This window comes from Aptenodytes patagonicus, chromosome 6, assembly GCF_965638725.1.
Source record: "Aptenodytes patagonicus chromosome 6, bAptPat1.pri.cur, whole genome shotgun sequence".
NCBI classification, from domain to species: Eukaryota; Metazoa; Chordata; class Aves; order Sphenisciformes; family Spheniscidae; genus Aptenodytes; species Aptenodytes patagonicus.
Genome location: NC_134954.1, coordinates 56,522,553 through 56,549,127, shown reverse-complemented (window position 1 = coordinate 56,549,127; position 26,575 = coordinate 56,522,553). Strand labels below are relative to the sequence as shown.

The following is a 26,575-nucleotide window of genomic DNA, read 5'->3' as shown; positions in this document are numbered from 1 at the left end:
AAAAAAAAAATCTTGTCTTGCCTCTAAGTGCTGAATAATTGCAGTAATCCCCACTACACCCATCTTTTCTGTCATACTTTTCAGCAGAAGACCTTGAAGCACTTGGTGAAAGGGGGAGAGAAAGGTAAAACATGTTTTTGAACTTACTGTATCCACCTACACTAATGGAGCCAAGTTGTTTTAAAGGCATCTGAATATCTTTCAATGAATTTTCCAGTTCAGTGTTATTTTCCAAGTATCTGAGGACTAAATAACAGAGTTAGTAAGAGTCAAAGATTAAATACATTATTTTCAAATGCATTGCTCTTTACTTACGAACCATTTTACAAATTCAATGAGATGATGGCAACCTACATTACAGTCTTAGTTTACTGCAGTTTTTGTTTTTCCTCTCAGATTCAATATTTACGATAGTTTTCCTTCTGTAATTTAGTAACCAGAAAGCTGGTTTCCCCGTTTTTCATCTAAATGCAATTTCAGAAAAACTGAACAATTATCCAGTAAATAAGCGATACATTACTCACTGTTTTCTAGCACAATGTAAAATAGTATTAAATGAACTATGAATAAACATATGCCAAGCTATATAATTTCTTCTTCTGGTTAACTATACCAAAGTAATTATCTGAAATTAAATTTACCCTTTCTAACTGACATTTTAATTATTATACTAAGCAATGAGAACAAAATTAAAATAAATTTACAGTGCAATTTTCTGGCTCAACACAAATTATATTTTAAGACAATCCCATACCTTGATCATCACTGCTCCTGTGCAGAGTAGATACGGGCAGGCCAGGACCTGTCAACAGAGCACGAAACCTTCATGTTTGCATGCTGTCTCAAAACACAACCCTCAAAGTAATTGGGAGTGGGTGAATCACAAAAGCTCAGAACTCGTTTCCCTCCAGTCTGCACAAGCTGGATTTTAAGTTAGTAGGGCCCAAACTCAAGCCACAGGATGCCGTAAAATATTCAGACTGTCTCGCAGCCGAACCACATGACTGTGAGGTACTGAAGAATTAAACTTCCACTCTTTAGCAAAGTCTACCCATCAGTTGTGGACCATGGTGTGGAAATCAGTAAGCCTTGGCACGGAGACCACAAGCAGTCTTCTTCAAACAACCATTTTTACAACCTGACAGAACAATTCTCTCTCTGCTGTCTGTCTGTCCTTCTAGTCCATAGATCAAAGAAGATCTTGGCATCTTAAAAAACAACATACATTTCGATTTAAGGGAAATTTTAGAGATTTTATTTTTCCCACCCTTTGATTAATTTATCCCTTGTACTATCTAGCACAAGCACTTACAGTTCAGAGACAGACTACAGTCCCACTGCTTAACTAATGATTATGTTCACTGGATTTTTTTTGAACAGTACTATCTATCTTAATTTTATTCCCACGCACTTCTCTTATCCAGCCTGTTGCTCGCCTTGCTCCCAGAGCCTCCAAATTCCTTCTACAGACAGAGCTCCCCATGCAGCTCTTGAGGAGATGCACAGCGGACAGGAGTGTTTTGCACCTCTTTCAGGTCCACTGATCATAGATAGAACTATCAAATTTTATCCTTGTGATTTTTATCAAGGTGCTTTTGAGCCTAGGAGGGAGTATGTTTTTCCGCTGCCAATGCATTTATCCAACGATATCAACACATATCATTGTTACGCAGTGCATATCAAGATCTTGACGAAGTGAACTTCCCCACCCAACTACTCAGAGTCATGCTTATGTCAATTAATTCTGGATATACTCACCACGACAATCTAGCTGATAATACTGTGCGTCTTTGCTGAAGGACACAGAATAATACTGGCATCTTTCTCGATTCAGATCACAGCTAACACATTTAGTAGAATTTGGACTGCTTTCCAAGAGCACTCTGCAAAGTAGACGAGCTTCATTTCAGAGACGAGTTTTGTTTTGTTTTTTTTTTAAACTATGCTAAACAAATGTATGCTTTTAAAATACGATGACCAAATGAAATATGATAAAATTCAGGAGTAAAGTTCTTATTGAATTAAACAGTAGAGAAAGCAGACTTTAAAATTTTGAGCTCAATTAATACTGGAATTATAATCATAGCAAAAAAAAAAAGCATGAGAGGTTTTTTTTAGGGGTTTGTTGCTTGAGGATTGGTTGTTTCTTTTCACAATTTCCCTTTATTAACTAAATTTACAGAAAAATATTTTAGTTGTTTTTACAGTTTATACTCCTACACTGATTTTAATTAAATTCAGTGGAGTATATAGGATCCCACATTAGACTATAAACATCCTCATCTTTTTATTTTGCAATGTTTTTTCTTAAAATTTCTTTTTCATTAATAAATATTTTACTCATACTGCAGCAAAAATTTCTTACTTATAAAGATTTCTTCCTCCTGGTATTCCACCGTTTTCGTTACTAATGTAGTATCTATAAAAGCAAAACATACTGGTTTTGGTAAAATGCTTACAGTACCTTTTACAATATTTAAAGGATTATCTTACATGCTTAGATCAGATTTTTAACGAGTTAAATGACACCTTCTCCTTCTTCTCCCTCCCTGCTTGCTTAGACCCTTGTTACAAGCCCTCCTGATAGGAATCAATATCTTAATTACAATACTTACAAAAAGTTATTGGTTACAGCTTCTATGCTGATTACTTCCCATTTTCCTTCAGTAATAGGTACTGGAGCCTGGAGCGGGGGGAAAAGGCAAGGCAAAAAAGTAGAACGTGAAGCTCCTCAATCACCAGGAGAAACACAAGTCAGCAGTGACTGTCCTGCACCTTATTACTTACCTGTGAGCCATTTATGTAATGGATGTGCTTATAACCTACTGTATTGCTGAAGACTTTGTAGTAGGTAGCACTGTCGGGTGCAAAGTGAGGGACAGATGGCTGAAACTTGAACACAAGAGAGATGTCTATTAAAGCAAACAACAAAACTCTAAAACCAAAATGATAAATTTAGGTTTTGATATCTCTAAACAGGAGTTTCAATACTTAAAACAATGCATCACTGAACGTACTGCAAAAATTTTTGCCTACTGTCTTAGTAGGTAGAACCTGTAGCCGTTACCCTAAAAGTAAACATACTTAAAATACTTTCTTGCTCCTTAAGCAGCAGAATTTCCTGAGTATTAGCCCTGATAATGACCGATTTCCACTCCCACCTCCCTTGAATCTGAAGTCCTACAGGTGTTCCTGGTTTCCTACCATTTTAGAAAACAGTATGTGCATCTACTTTTAAAGTCACTGTTTTAGTCCAACGCCAACATGCAGCTGTAACCTATAGCAATGTAAACATTGCAAGTACATGTTTTCCTTGAATTTCCCATTTTAAAACACGTATTGTGAAAAAATTCTTTGAACTCTTGATTTTTTTTTTTTTAGCTTCACAGTGAAAAATTTCCCCCCTTTTTCAAAGAAAACAAACTGCCTTCCAAGACGAAATTTTTCTAGTAAGTAGGTGATTATAGAATGCCAGAGAACGCAAACTGGAATGATACTCTCATGAAGGAACTATCGATTTATCAATTGGGAGTGACGGAAATGAATGGATTCCTTCTATTGACTGTCATTTGGATGTGCTCCACACGGTAGAGAGAAAAACAGAGGAACGAAATTGAGCTGAATGAAATAAAACTTACTTCTGTGATACATGTCCAAAACATCTAAACGTTAATTAGCCAACTGACACAACACAGTATCTCTGAGATTTTTGAAATGGAAAGTGAAAAAGATGAAGTGACTCGCCTCTAGTCACTCAGCAGGCAATGACAGAACTTGAGTCTCCCTAACCCATGTGCTCCGATCTCTCCTTCTTCCCTAGCAATATTTTTGCAAAAAATAACCTGGCAAATATTTTGCTAGCTTCTCCCTTATCACAGTCTTGCTTTTTCAAAGTGTGACTTTCCTTCAACTCAACTGGCAAGCTCTAACTTAGCTCATGACCTGGAAGCCTTACGCAGTAACACAGGCTGTTCCGAGCATTCTTAGATTAAGTATAATTTCATCCCTATTTTTGAAAAAAAGAAAAAAACCACTATAGATATAGACGAAGAGAGAAGTATATGTCTATATTTTACCCACATATATAATTTACTTAAGTTTGTATATACGCTTACATGAATTGTATATACATATATATGTGTATATGTACATCTCTCGTATATATATTAAAAAAATATCCCTTATCAGTCAAGCGTCATTTTATCATCCCTAAGTGGATAAGAATAAAAGAAAGGAATAAATATACCTTTCCCATCCCCTCTTCAATCCTCCCTACTTTCCACTCCCTTCTCAAATCCAGGAATCATACAGTGAGATTCTCTTTTTCTTCCAACAGCTCCTAAGATGTGGGTTGTTGTCTCTTTAAAAGAAACAAAAAACCAGCAACCTAGTTTAATGGCACAGACTCGCATTTTGCCCTCTCATTTTGCACAACTGTTTACAAAGTCTGCAGCTTGATCATCACATTGTCTAATTGTGAAGCCTTTGCTGCAGAGAAGCAAAATGTGTCAGCGTTAAGGCCTTCCTTTCCATATCAAATTTGACAGCAGGTGGGTTGATCTCTCATCTTCATACTGCGGATGATTTCATCCCTGCTGTTGCCTCCCTCTTTGCATTTCTTTAAACTTTCATTTTTGACTTCAAAAGTGAATTAGTGACTAAAGCATAATCAGTGTGTGGAAAATGCGGGAGTGGAAAGTGTACTCTGTGTTCTCATCAAAAACTCTGAAACTCATTTCTCCCTCCAAGTCTGAACTTTTGCATCTCTGCTTCACTTCCCCCAGATCTTCTGTGTAGTTCATTAGGTGCCTACTCTCTACCATGTACAAAAGGACTGAGAGGCAGCTTGGAAAGCATCATCCAGACAGTAGCAATTGGTTTGGCAGAAGTGTATGAAAATTTTAATCTGGTCAGTTATATGCATCTTGTCCCCAGTTCTCTCCAATGGATGTTTTGGGTGGGGGGAAAATAAATAGATAAAACCCCAAGGAGAGCCTGGAATAGCTTGCTGCAACCTGGAATGCTAAAAATGACTTTTGTCCTCCATGCCTTTCCTCCAATACAATTCAAAGGTTATAGGATGCACTTCTTAATACATTTTATCCCCTAGATCATTCTGGAGGTGGCAGGAAGACTGGACAGCAGCCAAAGCAGCATAGCTGACAACTCCCCCAGAACAAAGGGAATTCTGAATCCTGGCTCCTGCGCTCCCTACCTACTGCTACCGAAGCAGCAGGTCAGAATTAAAAAGGAGTCTGGAAGGAGGACTCTGCTTTTTGGCAAGCTGAACATGATGCACGGGTCACAGAGGATGCAGTTACAGCTCCAGCCACGCTGCACTGTCGGCCCAGCCTGGGAGTTCAGAACCCCATACCCACAAAAGCTTAAAACCGGGAGCGGGGTGGCACAGCGGCTCCATTTGAGACCATTTTTTCCTAGACATGTAAAATGCAACAAATGAATAGATCAGACCTGCACACAAGAGGCGTTGCAACCAGCAACTGGGTCCTGTGAAATTTTCTTAATTATCAGTGTTATTTAGCGTGTGGCAGTTTTAGAAATTGAACACTCACTCTGCCAATCCAGCCAGTTGTACTTTCTTCTGTATGCTGTTTTTCCTAAGAAAGAAAAAACAAACAATCCCACAACAATTATGTTTATTTTACATCAGGCTATGTTTCTACCAAGATAAATGTACAGAGATACTCTACTCCTTTCTAGTTTCATTTATCAAGCATTGCGACTCTCCCACCTAATTTTTCTTACCTGTGGACATAACCAGTTTCCAGTAGCATTTTCAAAGTCACAGACTGTGAGGACTGAAAAATTCTGAATTCTTCTGAGCCACTGCAGACAGATCCTTTCATCTGTCACCCATGTTACAACACTCAAATAATGATCCCTGAAAACAGCAATAGCATTAGATATTTAAAATTCTCTCTGTAATAGCATCCTATACAATAGCATTCAGCAATTGGCTGAATGAGACTCATCTGGCTATTTTCATTTCAGTCTACTCTTCAACAATAAACAATGATGCAAACCTAATTGTGCCATTTTTTTGCCAATTGTTTTTGCTGCTAGTAGATGCCTTGGTTATTTTCATTCATACAAGAAAGAATTAGATAGTTTGTACATACCCGCTTCCAGAAAGACTGCAATTAATTCTAACAGACAGATCGCTATCCTCTAATGCATGAAATAATAGCTACTCCAGACTGTTCATAAATCTTGTACTATGTGCATCTAGAGGAATTTCTTCCAAATATTAAGTTGTATGGGCCTTAGATTGTGGAATTTTATCCTTAGCTGCATGAAGTTGGTTGCCTGTAAGCACTCTGAGTGATACATATCTTCGTTCAATTTAGTATTTATTTCCGTTAGTTAGAATGGAGGGAGAGATCGTACCAAGAACAGATATTACTATTTGAATATTTTACTTTCATCTTCAGAATACCAACTAATTGACATGAAGAACTGAAGTATCTGAAAAAAAAATCATTTTCATGAATATTCCTGTATATTAATTTTAAAAAGGCACCACATAAAATTTAGTGGTTTTGTTTACCATTACGATCTGTTAGATGTACTCATCTTTTCTCATTTTAGATCTCTCCTATCTCCTAGAAGCCTTACGAACTAAAATAAAACAAACTTCCCCTCCAAGGCAAGTATACATTTTTAACCGGAATTTGCACATTTGACTTAGTTCCAAGTTCATGTTCCCTTTTTCCCCAAACTTAGTTAACAAAAATGTGTGGGAAGTTTTGTGATGAGAGTGAATATCTTCGTGATCATTGGGGGGGGGGGGAGAAAATGCTACAATTAGTGTGGATGGATTAAAAATATATGCCAACTGGTTACCGACCACTTTCAGGTTTATTTCTAGATTGCAGTTTAGAAATCATATTTAAAAAAGGTCTATTTTCACATTCATATTTGACTGGGAAGTTGGTAGGTCATTTAATTGCTACTGTCACTGGCTTCAAACAGTATATTTAAGACCAATGATATTATAAAAGCAGTCTGCAGGAGCTCGTTTGGAAAAAAAAAAGAAACTGCCACTCTTCATGTACCTGTAATAGTGGTTTCCCTTGTTCTGTAAAAGGGGAATTAGTCCCACAGTTTTTGTTCCTTCAAAGTGAGAGAAGTTAACAGTTCTGGAGACTATAAATCATCCATCAGACAAGATGGACAGTACAAGAAAAAAGCCAAAAAGTTATTACTTATTATGCTATTATTATAATAAATATTTTAAGGTTATTATAGAGACTAGGAATGCACCTTCAGTTTTCAACAACCCACGAAATGTTAACTAAGCTGCAATTAACTCAAGCGTAGAGCACAGTAGATTTGCATCGCCCTTCCTCATTTGCTGCTGAGAAGGGATATTCCTTCAATCACCGTCTGGAGCTCTCTACTCTGAAGACGACTTATTTTTAGGCCGCGTCATTTCAGACAAGAAACATCCATTGCCTTCATCCTCCTGTTAGCCAACAGGAGCCCCCTGTGCCCATGATGCTAAAAGTGGTGTTTAAATGCTGTATGGATTTCATGCTGGTCATTCGTGCAAATAGTGTCAGGTTTCATCTACCATCTTATATGGCAAAGCACTGCCATTCCAGATTTTGGCAGCTTCCCTTGACAAATAGTAAAACTTCCCCTCTGAAACAGACGTATGGTGTGGGGGTACAACTGCTGCGCATACAAGCGGCTCTGGATAGTGCTGCAACAGGCAACTGTTTGCAGGGGCACTGCCCCTCGAAATCCCCACACAGGCGGGTAGGGTGAGGTATGCCACCAATTCAAACTTCGTTTTACTCAGAATTTAGCTCCAAGGAAGTAAAAACAGAATTTTCCATCACAAAAATTCACCTTTCCTGTCATACAGTGGTATGAATATACATACTGTGCAAATAATTCATTACTTTGTGCTTCCAGGAGCAAAACTACCCGACAGCAACATTGCACATCACTTGCCTTTTCCTACTCATGTACTCTTGCTCTTGCGAAATTCCCCAAGACTTGTTCTGGCCACCTCAACGTTTGCAGGACACACGTGCTGAGGCTGAACCATTACTTGGATCAGCCGTTGGGAGAAAGAGTAAGTTTTGATCCTTGCACTCATCATTCAAGACTTGATTTATCTTTGTATTAATCCTGATTTACAGAGTGTTATATTCATTTAAAAATTGATTAAGTCCATATAACTCAGGCCTGTGTTAGCCAGAAGGGTACAAGGCTGGAAGACAGATGATAGTTATTCTCCCCAGGTCACACAGCAGCATTGTTCAGCTTTTATTAGGTGTTAACAAAAGGTAAAACATAACTCTAAGACAGCAGAGATCTTAACCAGAACTGACCAAAACATAAAGGGCACTGAAATTCTGGAGGAAACCAGCGCACAGCAGCTATATAACACCTAGCTACTGTGGTGTTATTAGTGTAGAGAAAGGATAAAGAACAACATACTCATAAAAACTTGCGTATCTCAGTTAACACAGAGATGTTAGTTACGTTGTGGTGAGGACTGAAACGGAATAGCACTGATATTCCAGTTTTAGCTCCTTGGCCACCGCATACAAAATGCTGGTTTTATGCACTAGCTAACAGACCTCTCTTGTTTCTTCTGAAGTTTATCAGCATAACCTGTGCTTCCATACCCATCGTGTTTGTAAGTGCAAACCTCTAAAATTTTCCACAATACTGTTAAAAAGAAAAAACAAAACCCAAGATCTGGGATACCAAATTCTGTGTGCATGCATTTTAAATCAATTTAGCTGCTCTTTACAAAATACATTTATATGATGTTGTGCATTTCCAGTGGCATTTTGAGAAATACAATTTTCCATTTACTGTGAGAGGTGCTGGTTTTCACCATGTCTCCAAAGAAAACAAACATTTTAAGTATAAATCTGAAGACAACCATGATACCTTGCCTTAGCAAGGAGTCTGCTTCCAATGAAATCAAATCTTCACTTACCATTAAGGTTTTGTTTTGTTTCCCCCCCCCCAAGTGAATTGGAATACATATATTATAATTTGATTATACCAAAACTTGCTCATATTAAAGTTGTACTGTGAAATGACTTCACCATAGTTAGACTCCACTGAATGTGATGAGCCAAGAACTTGTCACATTCTGAATATAACATACATGGAATATGCCATCTATATATAATCACTAGGAGGATAATCTCTGTGCAGATTTTCTCTGGTAAATCTTGTTGCTACCAGAGTCGCATGACCGGGAAAAACTGCCATATACACTGAATATAGGGTGGTCACACGTAAAAGCTCCTCCTCTCCCACCAAAAGTAACAAGCAAATCTTTAACCAAAATTTCTTACCCTGATTTTATTTCTGCAGGTGGAGAAATTTCAGCAGAGTGGACAGTAGAAAGCGATTTGGTATCCACAATAAAGAATTGCACAGTTGGATTTTTAGCTCCTGCCTAAAAATAAATTTTTTCATTGTACTTTTGAAGAGAGAATATTCTTGGTGAAATAAGTGTTTGAAACCATAGATGAAGAAATTACTACAGTCAGATAGAACCAGCCAACTTCAAACATGTGAAAAGACAAGTTCCTAAATGCAGTTCTTAAGATTGATACATAAATTATTCTTTGTATTTTTTTTATATGAAAGTGTTAGTTACATATTTCTAGGTAAGAAAGACTACTACATTTAGAAACACTCGTAACTACATAGGGCTTGCTGTACCCAAAGCTGTATTTGACCGTAACTCGTCCTACATGCCACACACAGTATCTAACAGCGAATCAAATCCATTGCTAACAGACAAAAAAGTGCTTCTTCATGGAAACTGGTACCTTATATTAAGTGATCATATAATAGCTGCCTATACAACAATCAAAGCTGTGACTGCAGCATGTACCCCACTATTTTTAATGCAGTGCTACTAGGTACTGACAGCAATATAACTGTGTCAGTAAGGGCTTCTCCTCTAGAAGTACAAGTTAACTAGCTAGGTCCTCATCGTAACAATCAGGTAGCTGTAGTGGGCCCATCTCCAGAAGTCAGCAATATTCCAAACAAAAGGGGTTTGTAATAAAAGGTGCAGTTTAAATTGGCAGTTCATTCTACACCTACATCTCTTCACAGGCGCCATGCTCAGGGCAGAGTCCCTGCAGCTGTCAGTGAGCCCAGTGGCTCACTGTGAGCATCAGTGACCCCTCTGGGGGAGGCTCCGAGGGGACAGGCAAAGGCCATGTACTCCTGAAGCTTTGGGAAGGGTAGGGAGTGACTGACCACGGCTGCTGCAGAGAAAGCTGAACTTGGCATAAAGAGGGCGGCTTTTACACCAGACAAACAGCTGTATCAGTTGAGCGATCAGCTGGCTGCTGTATTGGCTGTTCTGCCCCAGTTAATCAAAAGAGTGAAAACATTTTGCTGAGCTGGCCTGGTTTCAACCCATGTATTCCTTCCCGGCAATGGGGATGCCCAGCATTGTGGTGGTGAGCATATTATGGAGACCAGCAGTAGGAACCACGTTTGTGTTGCGATTCAGCAGTATAGTGCAATTGTTGTACTCTAAGTGTAATTTGTACTTGTGTTGTGTCTTAAGCGCATTGCTCTGCTAAATCAAAATCCCGTGTAATGTCAAATAACTTCACACAGGTCAATCCTGTATTAAACCCTCCACATGTGGAGTATCTGAAAGAACCTGTTTGGAGCGTATTGGACTCTGACTCTCACACCATTTAGTCCAGTGCCAACTGGGCACAAAGTCACGTGGAGAGGAAGAGGGAGGAAAAGGAGCTGCTTGACTCTCACAACTAAAACTGAAAGAGCTTTAGGTGTGGGCAATGAAACTCCATCAGCAGATTCTTCCCCTTCATCCCAATATAGGAAGCATCCAACAACTAAAAATGCTACATTAGTTGAAGAAGATTCCATTATCAATACCACGTACAACCCTAACACAATGTACATCTGCCAAATGCTTTGTACCAACTTCAATTCCGTAAGAACTTTTTTATCTCAGCATCTACTTGCCACCTCAAAATCTTCTGGTGAAACAACAAAACCTTAAAAGGTTTAAAACCTTCTTTTTTTTTTTTTTCTTTTTGCTTTCCCCTGGAGATAATGAAATACTTTAACATTGCCAGATGCTGTTGACTTCAGAAAGAGTAATCACAGAAAGCTGTTGAGGAGAGACAGACAATATTTTCATTAGCAGAAACTGATTAAATGAGACTACTCTCTTAATGAAACTGCAGAAGAACCATGTTTAACAAATAACACAGACCTTGGGATACGGGATTCTAATGGTCTTTGGATACTGCAAGGTGTCCTCAGAATAAAAGGAATACTCTATAACAGGAACTTCTGTATCATTAAATGCTGCATATGCCACAAAACTGCCATTTGGAGACCACCACAGAGCGGAATGGGTGCCAAACATTTCCTCTGAAAGAGATGAAAACGCGTTTAAGTTATAATTGATAAGTTGGTTCTTGTATCCTAGGTACTGTTCTCATTAGTTTTTAATAGGATTTTTTTTTTTTAATTGAAGTTCAGATACCAAAGTGCAGACTGTTTGTCAGGGTTCTGAAATGAGACGTTAGATCAATGCTTATAATCTATCATACGAAGCTAATTCAGACACTATGATTTCCAGTGATGCGCTGCAAGTTAGGCGAACTCATTTCCATTCTTAGATCCTCACGCCAGCCAGCTATTAAGCTCAGGTAAGGATGCATCCTTCCGTTAAAATACAGACTTAGATTATTTTGAACTTTTCAACGATAAAAAATGATGTAATGGTTATAATAAATCAATTACAATAAAACAAAGTTTTTACATCATAATGCAGTAAAATATGCTTGATATAGTTACCTTCATAAACCCAATCTGGTATTCCATTGAAGATTTTATTTTCTTCTCCATTTTTAGTGATTTGCACAGGGTTTGCTGTTGGTGAAGCTTTTATATAAACATTATTATTCCAAACATATGCCTGCAACACATCATTGTGATTACAATTACTATTAGGGTAAATCCTATTTCCTTCCCTTGCCTCATCTAGTGGGAAATTTACATCAGATGACAACAACTGTCTTTGAAAGTTGCATTTCACCAAACGTCATTGCAACTTAACAGACTTGAATTACTAATACAAATCACATGTAGCAACCTAACTTCAGACCTAGATGCAAAAAACAATCAACTATGATACATGACATGATTACTCTATCAAGTTTTGAAAACCTTGCTATTCGTTTTCTGTTGAGATACAAGCTTATTTTCCTTCATTAGGAGTTGTTTTTCCACTAATTTGTCTTTCAAAGAAAACTATCAGTACTTTGGTAAAACATTGATGGGGGTCTCTGCATTGCTAATAGACCTGCAAAGATGGTGCATTTCTTCAGTAGTGCTCAGAACTCCTCCAGTTATTGGCACCTGCCTGCCTCTCTCATCACCCCCGTTTTTTCTCTCCAACAACTGAACAACACAGTTTTACTCCAGAGCTTTGCTCTGCGATGCAGAAAGCTCTTTTCAACATCCTTTGCTTCTGTGGTTGGGCTCTATAATACCTATACTACAAGCAATAAGAATAAATAAACATCACATTCCCCTGTGACAGATCTTTAAGTCAGATCCAACGCTCACCACAGGGAATGCACAAGCCTTGCACACAATGGCTGTCACGATTGCCATGGATCAGGGAGGAGAGGAGGAAGAAAAGGACAGTGGGAAAGAATACCAGAGAGATTTTGATCCTGTAATCCCTGTTACATGCACCCATCAACACTTCATTGCTTATGGTGTAATTAGGAGGAGATAAAAGCCACCATGATGAGTAAGTAGACAATTGTAATGCTGTTGCCTTTGAAAGGGATGAACTACTGTCTGCAACTGTAAAAACATTAAGTTCCTGTGCATTTATGCCTTATATGACTACTGGGGCCACTACTACTTTCAGGAATGCATTTTCATTAAAGAACAAAACAAAACACACAGAGGGATTTTGGAGTCTTTCGAGAAATAGTAGTCAACTTGGAAACTAGTTCAGCTATTTTATCTAGCAGTAGGGAAGCCCCAAAACCTCAAGGGTACAGACAACGTGAGCTTCCATGTCACGTGTACAAAAATGACTGTTTAAGTTTCACTTATCTTTACTAACCAGTTTGTGACCAACAGGTGACCAGGATATATATTGCGTATTATTAGGGAGTAGTCCATCATCTAAGAGAGAACTGGAAAAACAAAAGCAAAATGCAGCTAAGAGAAATCAGTGAAATGTCATTTCATTGCAAAATAATGCTAAAACTACATCTCGTGTGCAAAAATTACTGACCTGCTATTGAAATCATAGATGTGATATGAAGCTGTATAGGAATGCCTCCACAACTGCAAAAGAATTATTTTAAAATGAAGAAAATACGTTTCATCAGGATTCACGTGTCTCAGTTTTAACTATCTCTGAAACCCTCCTCATGCTTTTGCTTAAGACAGACAGAACACAATGAACATACAAGGGTAACAAATCTATGCAAGGTTTAAGAAAAGACTAAAGAATTGCCACCCCTCTGGGGTCATCACTTAAACACTATGACAGAGGCCACTGACTGGTTAAGGACAGAGATACAGAGGCCAGAGATGCTGCAGATTTTCAGAAATCCTTGTAGCTACATGGCAGACTATGGTACCTATGCACAGTTTATCCTCCTCCTTCTGCCTTACTGGCACACTTTCTGTTTTCTGTCTCATTTTCCATGCTGTATTGTCTAACTCGGCATCTTACTGTTTAGTAGTCCTCACAAGTCCCAGCAGTATTTCTGTAGCAGTTCCTCCACTTTCAGGCTGACCTATTCCCATTCATATTATCACAGAAATAAACTCCTTCTCTCAGAAACCTGCCTCTTGAAGTCTGTATCACTCTGTGGGCACTTACAGAGAGAAAGATGACGATGATAATCTAGACACATTTAAATGTGTTCACTATGTGGGGCTGAAGAGGTTTGATTTAGCCCACGGTGTTGACACGCTACAATAATGCTACCTTCTATGATGGTTCTTGAAGATTTGTATGAAGATATAAAACAATAACTTAGTACTACACAACCAGATGGCTATTACATAAGAAGTATCTACATTCTCATGATTCATTTTGTTACTCTGTTTTCTTGCAATAAAGATTAATAATAACATAACTTTCAATCACACTATTATATAAAGGTTAAAAGAGCTTGCTTCAGCATTAAAATAAAATTAACTCTAATGACTGCAACAAATAAAATACTACAGAGCAATAAATCACGAGTAGAGGGGATGTCTAGGGTGGCTGGAAACATATAAGGCATTTTGTGGCCACTAATGATGCAGTGAAGAGTCAAACAGTTCTGAACAATTCAGAAAGACAAAAGGTAACTGGCTTACTAGTACCTAGCAAGGAAGCTAAAACTGCAAAAAAGTGATGACTGAGTGCATGGATTGTGGCTGGCACAGTGAGAGAGGCATTCTTGGACTGCAAAGCCAGAACACGTACACAGAGCTGAGTGACACAGTGCTTGAGTATTTGTACACTGCACAAGTCAGCACTGAGCTTTTTACAAACAAAACAGGCAGCTCTCTAGGGAAAAAAAAAGGAAACAACAACGAAGTTACTGGCTTCTCAGTGCACACACTGTAGGGCAAATTATTGCCTCCTTTAGGTTTCTGTAACTGTCCTCAAGTGGCACACAGACCAGGTTTTCATGCCAGCTGGCATAAACGTAGGTTGACCTTTGTTGCATGGTTCAGCACCAAGCCAGGATGAGGCATTATGCTGGAGGTTTTTCACATGCTTGCTGACAGTAGGGAACAAGGGCACCCAAGTCCACTCCAAGTGCAAGAGGACAGCTTTCTCTTACAAGCATATGCTGCTTTTCATTCACCTCAGTTTTAAATTCTTAAGTCCTAACACCACAATGTAACAACCATATATATACATAGCATATATGTACAAGCGTATGTATACAAGCATATCTACTCATCACTCCTCCTTACCCACACAACTCCTTGGACAGTCATGCCTATCTACTCTTCTAGCCTGTCTCCCCAGATGAACCATCCAGCCTCACTCTCCTTGGGATATCTCTCCATCCACTTTTTATCCAGCTTCTTTTCTCAGGCAGTCACCTCTCTTCTGCCAAGCTCACAGACAATATCAGACTCTCTTTCCTGTCTGCTCAACTTCACCGTTCCCTTGCAGACATCCATCTCATTCATCCATCCTCCTGCATTTCCCTCACACACTCTCAGCCTCTGCCATCCCTACTTTCAAGACCACCTTCTCGCCCAGTTGTTCCCAAACCTTTATTTCCCAGTTTCATCCTCAGAGGAGTAAAATGCACTTGTACCTTTGTATAGCTGTACCGCAGAAGAGCAAACTTTTGGTCAGGAGATAATATAACTGTGGTTGCCTTGTATTTATCCTGTCAACAAAGGGCAAAAGGAACACATTAAGCACTTATTCCAAAGAAATGTGCAGAACAGAATACTAAATTCAATACCTTTCCCAATGTCTGCATATATCATATATAAGTCAACATACTAATGTTGTATTCAGCAAGACTACTGAGGATGTTCCGGTCTCAGCATTGATACGTAGGATGTTCCCATTAGCTGTTTTGTGAAGATACTCATTTCCTAGAAGAACAAGAGAGCTGCTAATAAACAACAAGTAAAATGCTCATCAGTTACTTCTCTTTTCCCCCTTATGTTTTTAAGCAGGAAATAAAATTCAAAAATCTGGTCAATGTTGTGTTTCCCACTTCTGTAAAGAAAGGATGCTTATAGCACAAGAACATCCACAAAATGTAGTCCTGGGGCTCACAGCCTCTGCCTTTGTCATCTCTTTCCCTTGGGGCACTAGGCATGTTCAAAAGGAAAAGCGCCCTGTATCCTCCTGTTCCCTGATAGCCTGATGCACAGGAAGCTGACACGCTTCAGAGTACAACATGCTTCTACAAAAATCATAGAAGTAAGTATGCTCTTTTAGCAGTAGGAGAATATAGCTTGCCATGAATGTGAACTTGTATCTAAGGGGAGGAAAAAAAAAATCATAACCCTGAGCTACGCACCTTTCTATAATGGCACCATTAAATAATTTAACTTTTTTTTTTCAGGATACAGTAGTGACCTCAGCACGAAGATACGTGTTTACTGAAGGTAGTACATTTTCTTGACATTCATGCTGTATGTAGAAATGAATTACCTGAAATCCACTGCAAATTATGTGTTCTGTACTTATAGTCATTGTTCAAGTAATTCTGTAGAGTATATGTTCTTCGTGAATCAGGCTCAGAGGTACTTTCTGAAAGAAAGAGACAGAAGAGAGATTTTGATGTTGCTGCAAGTTGTTCCACCCCAGCTTCTTAACCTGACTACTAAAATAAGTGGTTTTTTGTTGCTGGTTATTGATGTGGTTTAGCTAACCAGCTCTAAAGTACCAGCAGTGAGAAGGCACTAAAGCTTTACTGCAAGATAAATTCAGCAAGCATAAAATAAAGGAGTACCGGTGAGATCACTCAACAAACTCATGTAAAAATTACAGATGCCTTTTCTCTGCTGGTATTTTACTTTAAGGTACACAAGAACTGTTATCTTTTGAGTAAATGAAAATACCTTTTTGACAGTGACAAAAATAAACAGAAGACCTCTGGCCCTCTCATCTGAGGAAATGCATACTTGTACTCCTCAAAAATAGGAAAGATGTGATCTTAGTGCCCTTCACCCCTATGCTCACTCTGGGAACTTCACTGCAGAGCTCTGACTGCTAATATTTGCATCAGACATCAATTGCGGGGTGGATCATGCAAAGCAGAGACGTACATGCCCATGTTTGAGAGCGGTGGACAGGCAAGGTTGTCCAGATGAATGAAATGTGGCATCCATGTGAGTAATGTACAGACCTTGAAAGATACCCTAAAATTAAAGCAGCTGCTGTACTTTATCACATATTCCGTAATACTGCTGTTCCTGTTCATGAACCCTTCAATTGTGACTCATCTTCTTATCATGAAACTCAAATTTCAGAAATGTCTCAAATAAAAAAATCTGAGGATCAGTAAAATTTTCAAGGAAGGTCTAATTTTAAAAAAATAATTAAATCACAAACACTGATAAGCTTATGATGAAATAACTGGTTAAACATTTATCCCTCTCTTGATGTGTTTTTCACCAAGGTATCTTAATATTTTCTGCAACGTTACTATTTTAACTGCAAAATTAAAGCCAAGTAACTGGGTTACTATGAAAAGACTAAGTGAACTTTTGAACCCAGTTAAGCTAATGAGTTTGGTCATCAGCTCCAGTGCATCGCAATCAACTTCTATGAAAAGTATTTCTTTCTTACTGGCTGCAGTGCACAAACTACTCTTTCCAAAGTCTGAAAGGTTCTAATAATAATAATAATAATAATAATAATAATAATAATAGGTTTGTGAGTCTTTGTGATCTTTTTCCTCTGAAAACACTTTTTAAATTCAGGTGTGCAATTCTCTCCCTGCTTCCTCTCCTGCCTTTTTTTTTTTTTTTTAAATGGAAACCTAAAAACTACCCTCATACAAATCTACACATTCCAAAGGGAAGCAATTTCTATTTCAACTGGCTAAATCATTACTTTTTTGTTACTACCAGTACAAATCAAAAGACCTAAGATAAAAACAATTGATAAAAACACTCAAGTACAGATGTGGTGACTGATCAGCCAAGATAATACCTGCCCAAATCAATTCTGAGAGTCCCAGTCTTTCAGATACTTTTAAAACAGCCAGCCCCTCCTTTCATTATGCTGAAGAAGAAAGAGAGTGCAAAGTCCCTGGGGACACACGCACACAGAAAAGCACCTCATGATAATTTTTGTAGGTTATCTTTCTGCAAGTTAAATACATGTGACATCTGGAACATGAAAGGAAGATATTTATATTAGCTATTACAGTTTTACTCTTATTTCCAAACAATAAGCACGTTGCATATATACAGCACAGACTGTACAGCCATTGCTGCAATAAAAGTCAAATAATGATTTTAGTCTAAGATGCTCAGCAAAGGTTAAAAAAATTGCTTGCTCAATTCCATCTGAAATTTGACTGTTCTGAAAAATTACCAGTCTAGATTTCTTGCTCATGAAGTTTCCGTGAGAATATTAATTTCTCAGGTTAATTATTCTGTATTAACTGAATATTTAATTTGATGGATTATGAACAAGTGTGCATTTGATATTCATGCACAGTTGTCTAGTTGGGAATATCACTTCTCTCCTTCCTAATTGAGTAAGTGTCATTTTCAATTAGAGGGGCTTCAGAAAGCAACAAAATTCTCTCTTGGAAAAGGAGGAGCAGCTTAAGACAGGTGGCTGATGAACAGGTTTAGGGATTTTTCCAAACTGAGAAATGTTTTTCCCCCTGGTGACATACATATTTTGCTGAGGTCTCATTACTAAAAATCAGGCCACTATTAAGATTTGTTGGCTGTGTATAAAATTAAAATTTCATTTTCTGTCAACACCTTCCACATAGTAACTGAACATGAAAACATACGCCAAGCTGTAAGGGTATAGTCATAAAAGTTCTAGTTGAAGTATTTTGCGAGATAGGCCACTACCAGTATATTCTTACTTATCCACATTATGCCACCGACCAAAGATACTCAACATACACTGAATTCTGCATTTTGGTGGTTCTTGTTCAGATTCCATTTGGAAAAAAGTGTCAAACAGGTTTATTTTGACAAAATAAAGTAGTTGTTGACATTCAAGAGCATTTTATTGGCTTTGAAGATTGGATACAGGTCAATGTATGTTCATATTTTAGCAAAACAGCTTCTTTCACTCTTAGGTACCTCAGGGAGGCTGTGAAGGCTGAATTTTCTTGCTATTTTTCTTTTTTGACTATTCCAGATACAGACTTAGTTTTCTGAATTCCAAATGACTAGCTCTTCATCTCTACCCTATTCTCACCCCCAGCAGCACATACGTGTTTCCACTGTCATAATGATACACTGGAAATATTTGCATCATAATACCCCTGTTACAACAGCAAAAACTTAAGTCCTTCTGGGAAGAAGGCTCTTAACCTTTTATGTAAATAGTACTCATATGAAGTTGCTAAACAGTTTTTTTCAATTTTGGATTTTTTTTTTTTTAATACATCACCCTTTCTCAAGAGAAAAATTGAGTTGGTTTCTGTAGGTGTAAAGTAAACAAGAAGTTAACTGTTGTGTAAGGTTTATGGTGTGACACATCACCACACCAAAATCTAAAGTTGTTGAGAAATTACTTTTGGTATATGTGTTGTTTATTTCCCAGTCAAGGCTCATTTTACTAATTTCCATATGTAATACAAAAGAGCAAGAAATTATGTAACCAACTTAAAAGAGATGGAAAACTACAAAACCAGCAATAATGGAAGCTTTACTGCACGATCACCACTACCAAGAGAGACTGGAAGAAGTACAACAAGGGAAAGACGAGTACAAGCATGATGCTCAGCAATAATGAGAAAGAAAGGGATAGAGAAACGATAAAAATCAGAAAAGGTGAATGAGTATTGCCATTTTTAAGTAACAACAGAACAAGAGCGAGAATGATCTGCAATCTAAGAATGTAATTTAGGAGCAGCGTGAGAGATGCAGGAAGGGAAACCTGACTGATTCATTAGTTAGTCAGAAAAGTAAGTGACATTTCAGGCTATTTTTTCCAAACCTTCCTTCTTCCCTGTTTCTCTTCCAATGTGTGTAACAAAGCACTCAAAAACCTTCCCCCCTACACTCAAGCCCCCAGTTGCTGCCTGAGATATGTGACAATTAGAGCACAGAAATGGATTTCCAGCAAAGAAGAAAGTAAAAATGACTCTGTTGGGTCAGGCCAAAGGTTCACTTAACCCAGAATCCCATCTGATTCCCAGCAGCCGATACTGGCCATCCAGGAGAGACCATAACCAACGGGTGAGCGCCGTGACACCTTCCAGGGCAGTTCACCCAGGCGTCACTCTCTGGCGCTGCAGAGACGTCCCCAGAGGGAGGTAATCATTAACTTTGTAATCAATAGCTCTGGAGTCCCCCTCAAATTTGCCCCATCTCATGCAAAGCAAGGAAATAAAAATAGCAGAAGTGTTCTACAGATAGCAATCCACTGCTTGTAAATTTTTTTATATTACATTACTCAACATTTGAATTAAGGTAGATAACCAAGTTAAATGACAGTTACAGAAGTCAAGGACATATAGCAGGAAAACATTTCCATTCTCTATCTTTTCCTTCACTAGCTAGAAAAGGTAATATATCCACACATAACATGAAGACTACAAGGATCCTGTAATGCAGAGCAAGGTGCATGAATACATGGTGAAAAGAGACTGGTTAGAACAGTCGGATTGAAGCCAAAAGACTGTTTGGTCAGACAAGTCTACAGCACACTCACAACATGGTAATTAACCTGCTGTATCTCCCATACAACTTTGGAGAGAATTTCAGCCATGATTTTGATTAAAGTCCTTTGAAGCTAGGTTACTGGATTCACTACTGCTCACCGTTTATATAATGGTTCTCTAAAAAAACCACACAGAGTCAAGATTCTTATCTAAACCTTAATTTTTGAATCTAGATGCAAAGAGATTCTACTTCAAAGATCGATTTCTGATCCATAGATTTAAATTCCCTTAGAGATTTTAAACACCCTTAAACCTATTGCCTTTCAGAAACTGCAGTAATACAGGACCCCTTATTCCCAAGAAAACCGTGACAGATCACAGCTGCCAGATTCAGGCATCTTGTGGCACAAGTCTTCAAATACGAGGGTTGTATATCAGCCAGAAGCCTCTCTGTATTTTAAACATACTGTTCAGTTGCAAGCAGGGTGTTGACACTGGCAATAGATACTGCTCCACACCACCCAGTCACAAATTTGCTTAGTTCAGGACACAACGTAGATAGGATAAACAGGGCAAGACTGTAGATATGACCACCCCCAACAGAACAATGATGAGAGCTATCTAGAGACTTTTATTTCCTTTTCTTTTCAGTTACACATTAACATGGCTGTGAGGAAGACCTGCAACCTCACCTCTCGAGTCCTTGAAGCACGAGGCTGTCTCAACAGTCTCAACACTCTTCAACTTCAAATCCAGGATGACAACATGAATTTATTGGACTTCTGCTGCCAGTAACCCTTATCTCTATTTATGGTAGCTTTCTACCAGCCACTAGTAATACCCAACACATCAGTGAGGCATCAGACTCACAGAGTACTCTCAGGCACCTTAAGGTCATTAACTTCCCCAGCACCTGCTGTGCTTTTCCAACTTCTTCTAGGCACATTTCTATTAAAAGACCACAGAAGCCCACACACAGTATCATCTAACCATGGCAGTGATGAGCCTTCTCATTTAGTGAATATCTCACCCTTGGAGAATTAGACCTCTAGGTGAAAACCACCTGGTTTGTGACCAGACAGTTGTATAGGACCCCCCACTGTAAGGCTGTTTATGACTTGCTCATGGCAGCAGAATGATACTAAATATTGCACCATCTCCTTTCTGCTCTCAGCATTGGCTACTCTTCCTCTTACTCCTGGCCCTCCTGCCCAGCTGGCCGTAACAAGAACTGCTGTTAGAGAAGAGGTAATGGTGTATGGCCACTGGATGTTTCAATCTGCCTTTTGCATGGAAAGTTACAGGAGAAAAATCATGGGAGAAGTGATACCGAGTACAAAGGAATACTGAAGAGACATACGGTTCTCTTTACTGGACATAATGTAGCCAAGCTTGACATACTCTCTGAATAGATAAGCTAAACATTCAGTAGGGGTATACTCCGTGCAGTAGGGGTATATGCTGTGAATAGATAAGCTCAACATTCAGTAGGAAAGAAGACCTTGAAACTTTGTAGATAAGGAAGTGATGCTGAAGACAGGTAGTTTGCGAGGGTGAAATTGTGCAAACCGAGCCAAAGAACAAACTGTGCATGCGCAAGAACTGAGTTCAACTAGCGGTCACGGTGAGGAAGACTATCGATGACCACCAGAGGACCCTGAAAGACCACCAATGGACATAAGAGTGCATGCGTTAAAGACTTTTACATATGTTAATGAAATAACATGAATATGTTAATCATTTCTTGGAAATCTAATGAATATGTATATTCTGATTGCACGTAACTCCTATAGTTAAGCAGCTCGGCACACACACTAGGTGGAGCGATCCTCTGTGCGCCCAGCGCCGCAATAAAGAATGCCTGCTTTCTAAAACTCCAAATTGAGTCTTAGAGAGTTTTTAATCTGCCGACTTATGGTAACAGAAGCATAAGTAGATAAGTGAATCATGAGCAGACATGATTTTTTTAGAAAATAACTCATGCTTTGAGGGTAACCACTTGCTACTGTAGTCACCTCTTGAATAGCTCCTCAAAGCACAATGCTTTCATCAACAGACTTCAAATACAGCCCCCAAGGCTGTTTTGAGATTAAACTGTTTGATGCCAAGTAGCCCCGTGTGATTATTAAATATAAAAGAAGGTGGCAAAATAGGCAGTGGGTATAAACAAAAAGTATAGAATTTTGTACACAGTTCTGGCTGAAGACCCTCAAGGTAAATACTGAAGGGCTGCACCCAAAATTACGAAACCCTTTTGCAAATTTAAGTCTGCAGTATTTGCCCATGCTAAATGGCTGCAAGAGAAGGAGCAGAAGTTCCACTCGCCAGGCCTACAGTCCAGCCAACAAGCCAGAACTCCTCTGGAGTGGCAAAATTTCACAATCTTTCAGAGCACTGGAGCCCATTTATCACGCTAATTCTGTGCTGTATGACTACTAAGCTTATGAAATGAAAGTACATTGAGAAACACGGTGAGGAGAAGAGCAGCAGGCCAAAGGTAAGAAATCCAAACTCAAAATCATCTGTGTATATCAATAATCATCATTTTCACTCCCTGCACAATGCTTGAACCATTGGGATGAAATAAAGACTTGATCGCAGTTACAATGACTTTTTTCAGAATAGTTTGATTTCACATAGTCATAGTCATGTGAGCTGCTGCTCCTCCTCCCCACCGCCCCTCAATTTTGCTGCCCTTCATTTTGTCCTCAGTCCAGCACCTGTACCATCCCAGGAGGCATCCTCAGGTGACTCACATGCCCTGAGGTCGTTGGTAAAAGCCATATAATCAAACTGTCAGTGATTCTGTGCTCTAACCTATAAAGGAGTAATTATAAGTGCACCACCTGTACACTCTCAGCTAACAGAAAACATTTGTTGAGCACCCCTCAGTCAAAATTCAAAAGCACCCTGCAGCTCCTGAACTATAATGGTCACTGTTGTTACTCAGCTGTTACTGCTGGCCTGATTTGGGAAGAGACAGGAATTCCAAGTTTTTGAACTGGGACCTCTCCATCTCAGTCCTTATTTCATCCAGAGAGACCTAGTGAACTACCTGGGTGTGCTAGGTAATTTCCCATGCATTAATTTGAGCCAACAGTAAAAAGACTGACACGCTGCCCTACTCTTTTACAAGCAAAATCATAGAATCATAGAATCATAGAATCATTGAGGTTGGAAAAGACCTCTAAGATCATCGAGTCCAACCGTCAACCCAACACCACCATGCCCACTAAACCATGTCCCTAAGCGCCTCATCTACACGTCTTTTAAATACCTCCAGGGATGGGGACTCCACCACTTCCCTGGGCAGCCTGTTCCAATGTTTCACCACTCTTTCAGTAAAGAAATTTTTCCTTACATCCAATCTAAACCTCCCCTGCCGCAACTTGAGGCCATTTCCTCTCGTCCTATCGCTTGTTACTTCGGAGAAAAGACCAACACCCACCTCGCTACAACCTCCTGTCAGGTAGTTGTAGAGAGCGATGAGGTCTCCCCTCAGCCTCCTTTTCTCCAGGCTGAACAGTCCCAGTTCCCTCAGCCGCTCCTCATAAGACTTGTTCTCCAGACCCCTCACCAGCCTCGTTGCCCTTCTCTGGACACGCTCCAGCACCTCAACGTCCTTCTTGTAGTGACGCAAACCAAGGCTGATAGCATGGTGATATTCTGTATGTCATCCAACAGAAGCGTTTCTTTAAAGTAAAATCTATTTACTGTATACTCAGTGACTGACTGCAGCCACTTCTAGAGCAAAAGGATTCCTATGCTACAATTTATGAAAGAAGAAAACCCATTTGATTTTCAGTAAGACACAGCATTGGCATTAAGGTAGACAAGCACCAACTCTTCAGCAGAGTTCAGGCCTGCATACTGAATTCTTTCACTAGGTGTTATACCTGCACACATGCATCTGACAAGCTATCAAGACCCTTTCTCTTGCTCTTCCCAACTTCTGAAACTAAGAGTATTTTCTGTCACCTCAAACATCTGCTTTTTTGAGATAAGTGGCAAAAAGGTGCCCAAAAATAACAGGAAAGAGTCAGCATCCACTGATGCAAGTTTTAGCCCAGAGGTATGTAAATCAGGTATCTGGACTTTGAAAATCTAGTTTTTAATGACTGTGACATTAATAATGACCGAGCTGAATTGCAAAAAAGTTTAATGGAAATTATGCCTTATAAACACTAGTGACACAAGCTTTGCCTCTTTAATTGACATACAATAAAACCACCAGAACTTTCTGTGCACATAAGTAATTGCCGTGTTCATTCCTGAACACACTGTCAAGATCAACATCCACGTCTTCACACTTCTTGGGGTGCATCTCACAAACAGAAGACCACCAAAGGTCTAGTCTAGAAAACACTTTGTTCCCTTAGAGTTTGCAGTGCTGAATTCTACTATCATGACTCCTCAGCTGTTAATCGTAAGAACACAAAAAGAGAGATTAGCCTGCAGTTCTGTCCTACCAGCTGGAAGCAATACATTGCTTGATGAGGATTTAATGCTGTTTCACATTAACATCCAGAGCTACAAGGACAACCTGGAAAGTACAAACCGATCAGAGTCCAAAAATGCATTCCAAATCTTTTCCTACTTTTCTGACCTCTGTAACTGTGCTGTGTATATAATTTCACTCAATAACGTTAACAAAAACTATGCAAAGAAAGCAAATTAGAGGGAATATAATCTTATCTCTTCAATACACCCTAGAAAATTGACTAACTGGCATTTTACTGCTGGTTCTACAGCCTTCAGCTGCAATAGGAAAGGAAAATGCTGAAAACGATAATGCTTGTAACTAGTATTTTCTCAGCTCACGCGGGACTCAAGGGACTTTCTAACTCCCCCCCGCGCCCCCCATCCTCCCAGGTGAGACACCTTCTTGACGAAGTACCTCCCAGCTTCCCAGGAGCTCCAGCTCTATCGACCCTGTTTCCTAAATCACAAACTTTCAGCAGAACTTTCCCCCCCGCTGCAGTGGGCGTCGCGGCTGCGGGTCCCCCGAGCCCGGCAGAGCCCGAGCCCCGGCGGCCGCAGGGAGCCCCCCGCCGCCCTGCCCCTGCCCTCCCGGCCCCGCCGCGGACTTACTGCCGGTGAGCAGAGCCAGGGGCACGGCGATGACCGTGACGACGACGGCGACCCCCAGGATCCCCAGCAGCCACTTCAGGAAGGTCTGCAAGGAGAACTCCCGTCGGGCGGCAGCCGCGGCCGCGCCGGGCCCGCGTGCGCTGCCGCCCCCCCCCCTTCAACCCACCTTCATGGCGCGGCGGGGCCGGCGGAGCGGAGCGGCCGGCGCGGCGGAGCAGAGCGGAGCGGAGCAGCGCGGCGCGGCGCGGAGCAGGGCGGCGGGAGGGCGGGGCGGGGCCGGGCCGCTGCCCTGGGGGCAGGAGCCGAGCGGAGCAAACCTGCCGGCTTGTGGCTCTGCAGTCCTGCCGCTGCCCTCGGGGACCTTCCCTCTGAGCGGCGCTGGGCGCCTGGGCGGGGGGGGCCGGGGGCGGCTGCCGCTTGCAGGAAGCAAGCAGCGCCAGGCACCGGGGGTTTGTGCAAGATCTCGGCTTTCCTGCTGGCTTTGCAGCTTCGCGTGTTGTTTTTTGAGCTGCGGTTTCCCCTTCAGTTCAAACACTTGGAGCGCGGTGACATAGCTGTAAAGAGGAGGGACCTTTGACGGCGAAGGGATTTCTGTAGGAAATCGGATAACGGCCACGCAGAGACCCCAGAAGCGAAATGCCTTCAAACGCTAATGGCAAAGCTCCTAAGGCTTTGATAACACCAGGATTTCTTGTAAAGTTCTGCTCTTTGAACTTCTTTCTCTGGCAATCGAGTCATGGAAAGACTGATAAAATTGCAGGAGGGGCGTATATTTATTTCTTCGGCGCTGGTTCTTGGCATAAAAGAGAGATGGATGTGTAAGTCTGCAAAATGGAATTTTAAATTAAGACCAGAAAATGGAAGTATAGGATAAAAGTTTAAAGTTTAGCTCTGAAGATGACCCTGGTTTATCACATCAGACAATTCCATTTCCAAGGAGAATTTTGAGTATGTGTTGAGATAGTAGGACTAATTGGTGGCAAAGACTGAGAATAACCTGTAAATCAAAACTACAAAGCATTTCATTGTTTAAAAGCTGAAAGCTGTGGGAGTTTCTGGAATTATTTTAAGAGAGGAATTCTAGCCTCAAAAAAGTAATTATT

General features: G+C 40.0%; 1 protein-coding gene across 5 annotated transcripts in view; it reads right to left on the bottom strand.

The window, feature by feature from the left end:
* Nucleotides 1-25,685, bottom strand: part of DPP4 (dipeptidyl peptidase 4) — a 42,047-nt gene extending 16,362 nt beyond the window's left edge. For all 5 annotated transcript variants that reach the window (XM_076342762.1, XM_076342763.1, XM_076342764.1 and 2 more), the window contains exons 1-18: nt 25,639-25,685; nt 25,473-25,557; nt 16,226-16,324; nt 15,563-15,657; nt 15,369-15,443; nt 13,325-13,377; nt 13,151-13,223; nt 11,863-11,983; nt 11,273-11,433; nt 9,351-9,454; nt 5,767-5,902; nt 5,574-5,618; nt 2,788-2,892; nt 2,616-2,683; nt 2,366-2,419; nt 1,759-1,883; nt 755-802; nt 148-246 (exon numbers count right to left, since the gene is read on the bottom strand). In XM_076342762.1, coding sequence (XP_076198877.1) covers nt 148-246; nt 755-802; nt 1,759-1,883; nt 2,366-2,419; nt 2,616-2,683; nt 2,788-2,892; nt 5,574-5,618; nt 5,767-5,902; nt 9,351-9,454; nt 11,273-11,433; nt 11,863-11,983; nt 13,151-13,223; nt 13,325-13,377; nt 15,369-15,443; nt 15,563-15,657; nt 16,226-16,324; nt 25,473-25,557; nt 25,639-25,644 — 1,552 coding nt within the window. In that variant the 5' untranslated portion in view covers nt 25,645-25,685. The remainder of the gene's footprint in view (nt 1-147; nt 247-754; nt 803-1,758; nt 1,884-2,365; nt 2,420-2,615; nt 2,684-2,787; nt 2,893-5,573; nt 5,619-5,766; nt 5,903-9,350; nt 9,455-11,272; nt 11,434-11,862; nt 11,984-13,150; nt 13,224-13,324; nt 13,378-15,368; nt 15,444-15,562; nt 15,658-16,225; nt 16,325-25,472; nt 25,558-25,638) is intronic.
* Nucleotides 25,686-26,575: the final 890 nt, after the last annotated feature.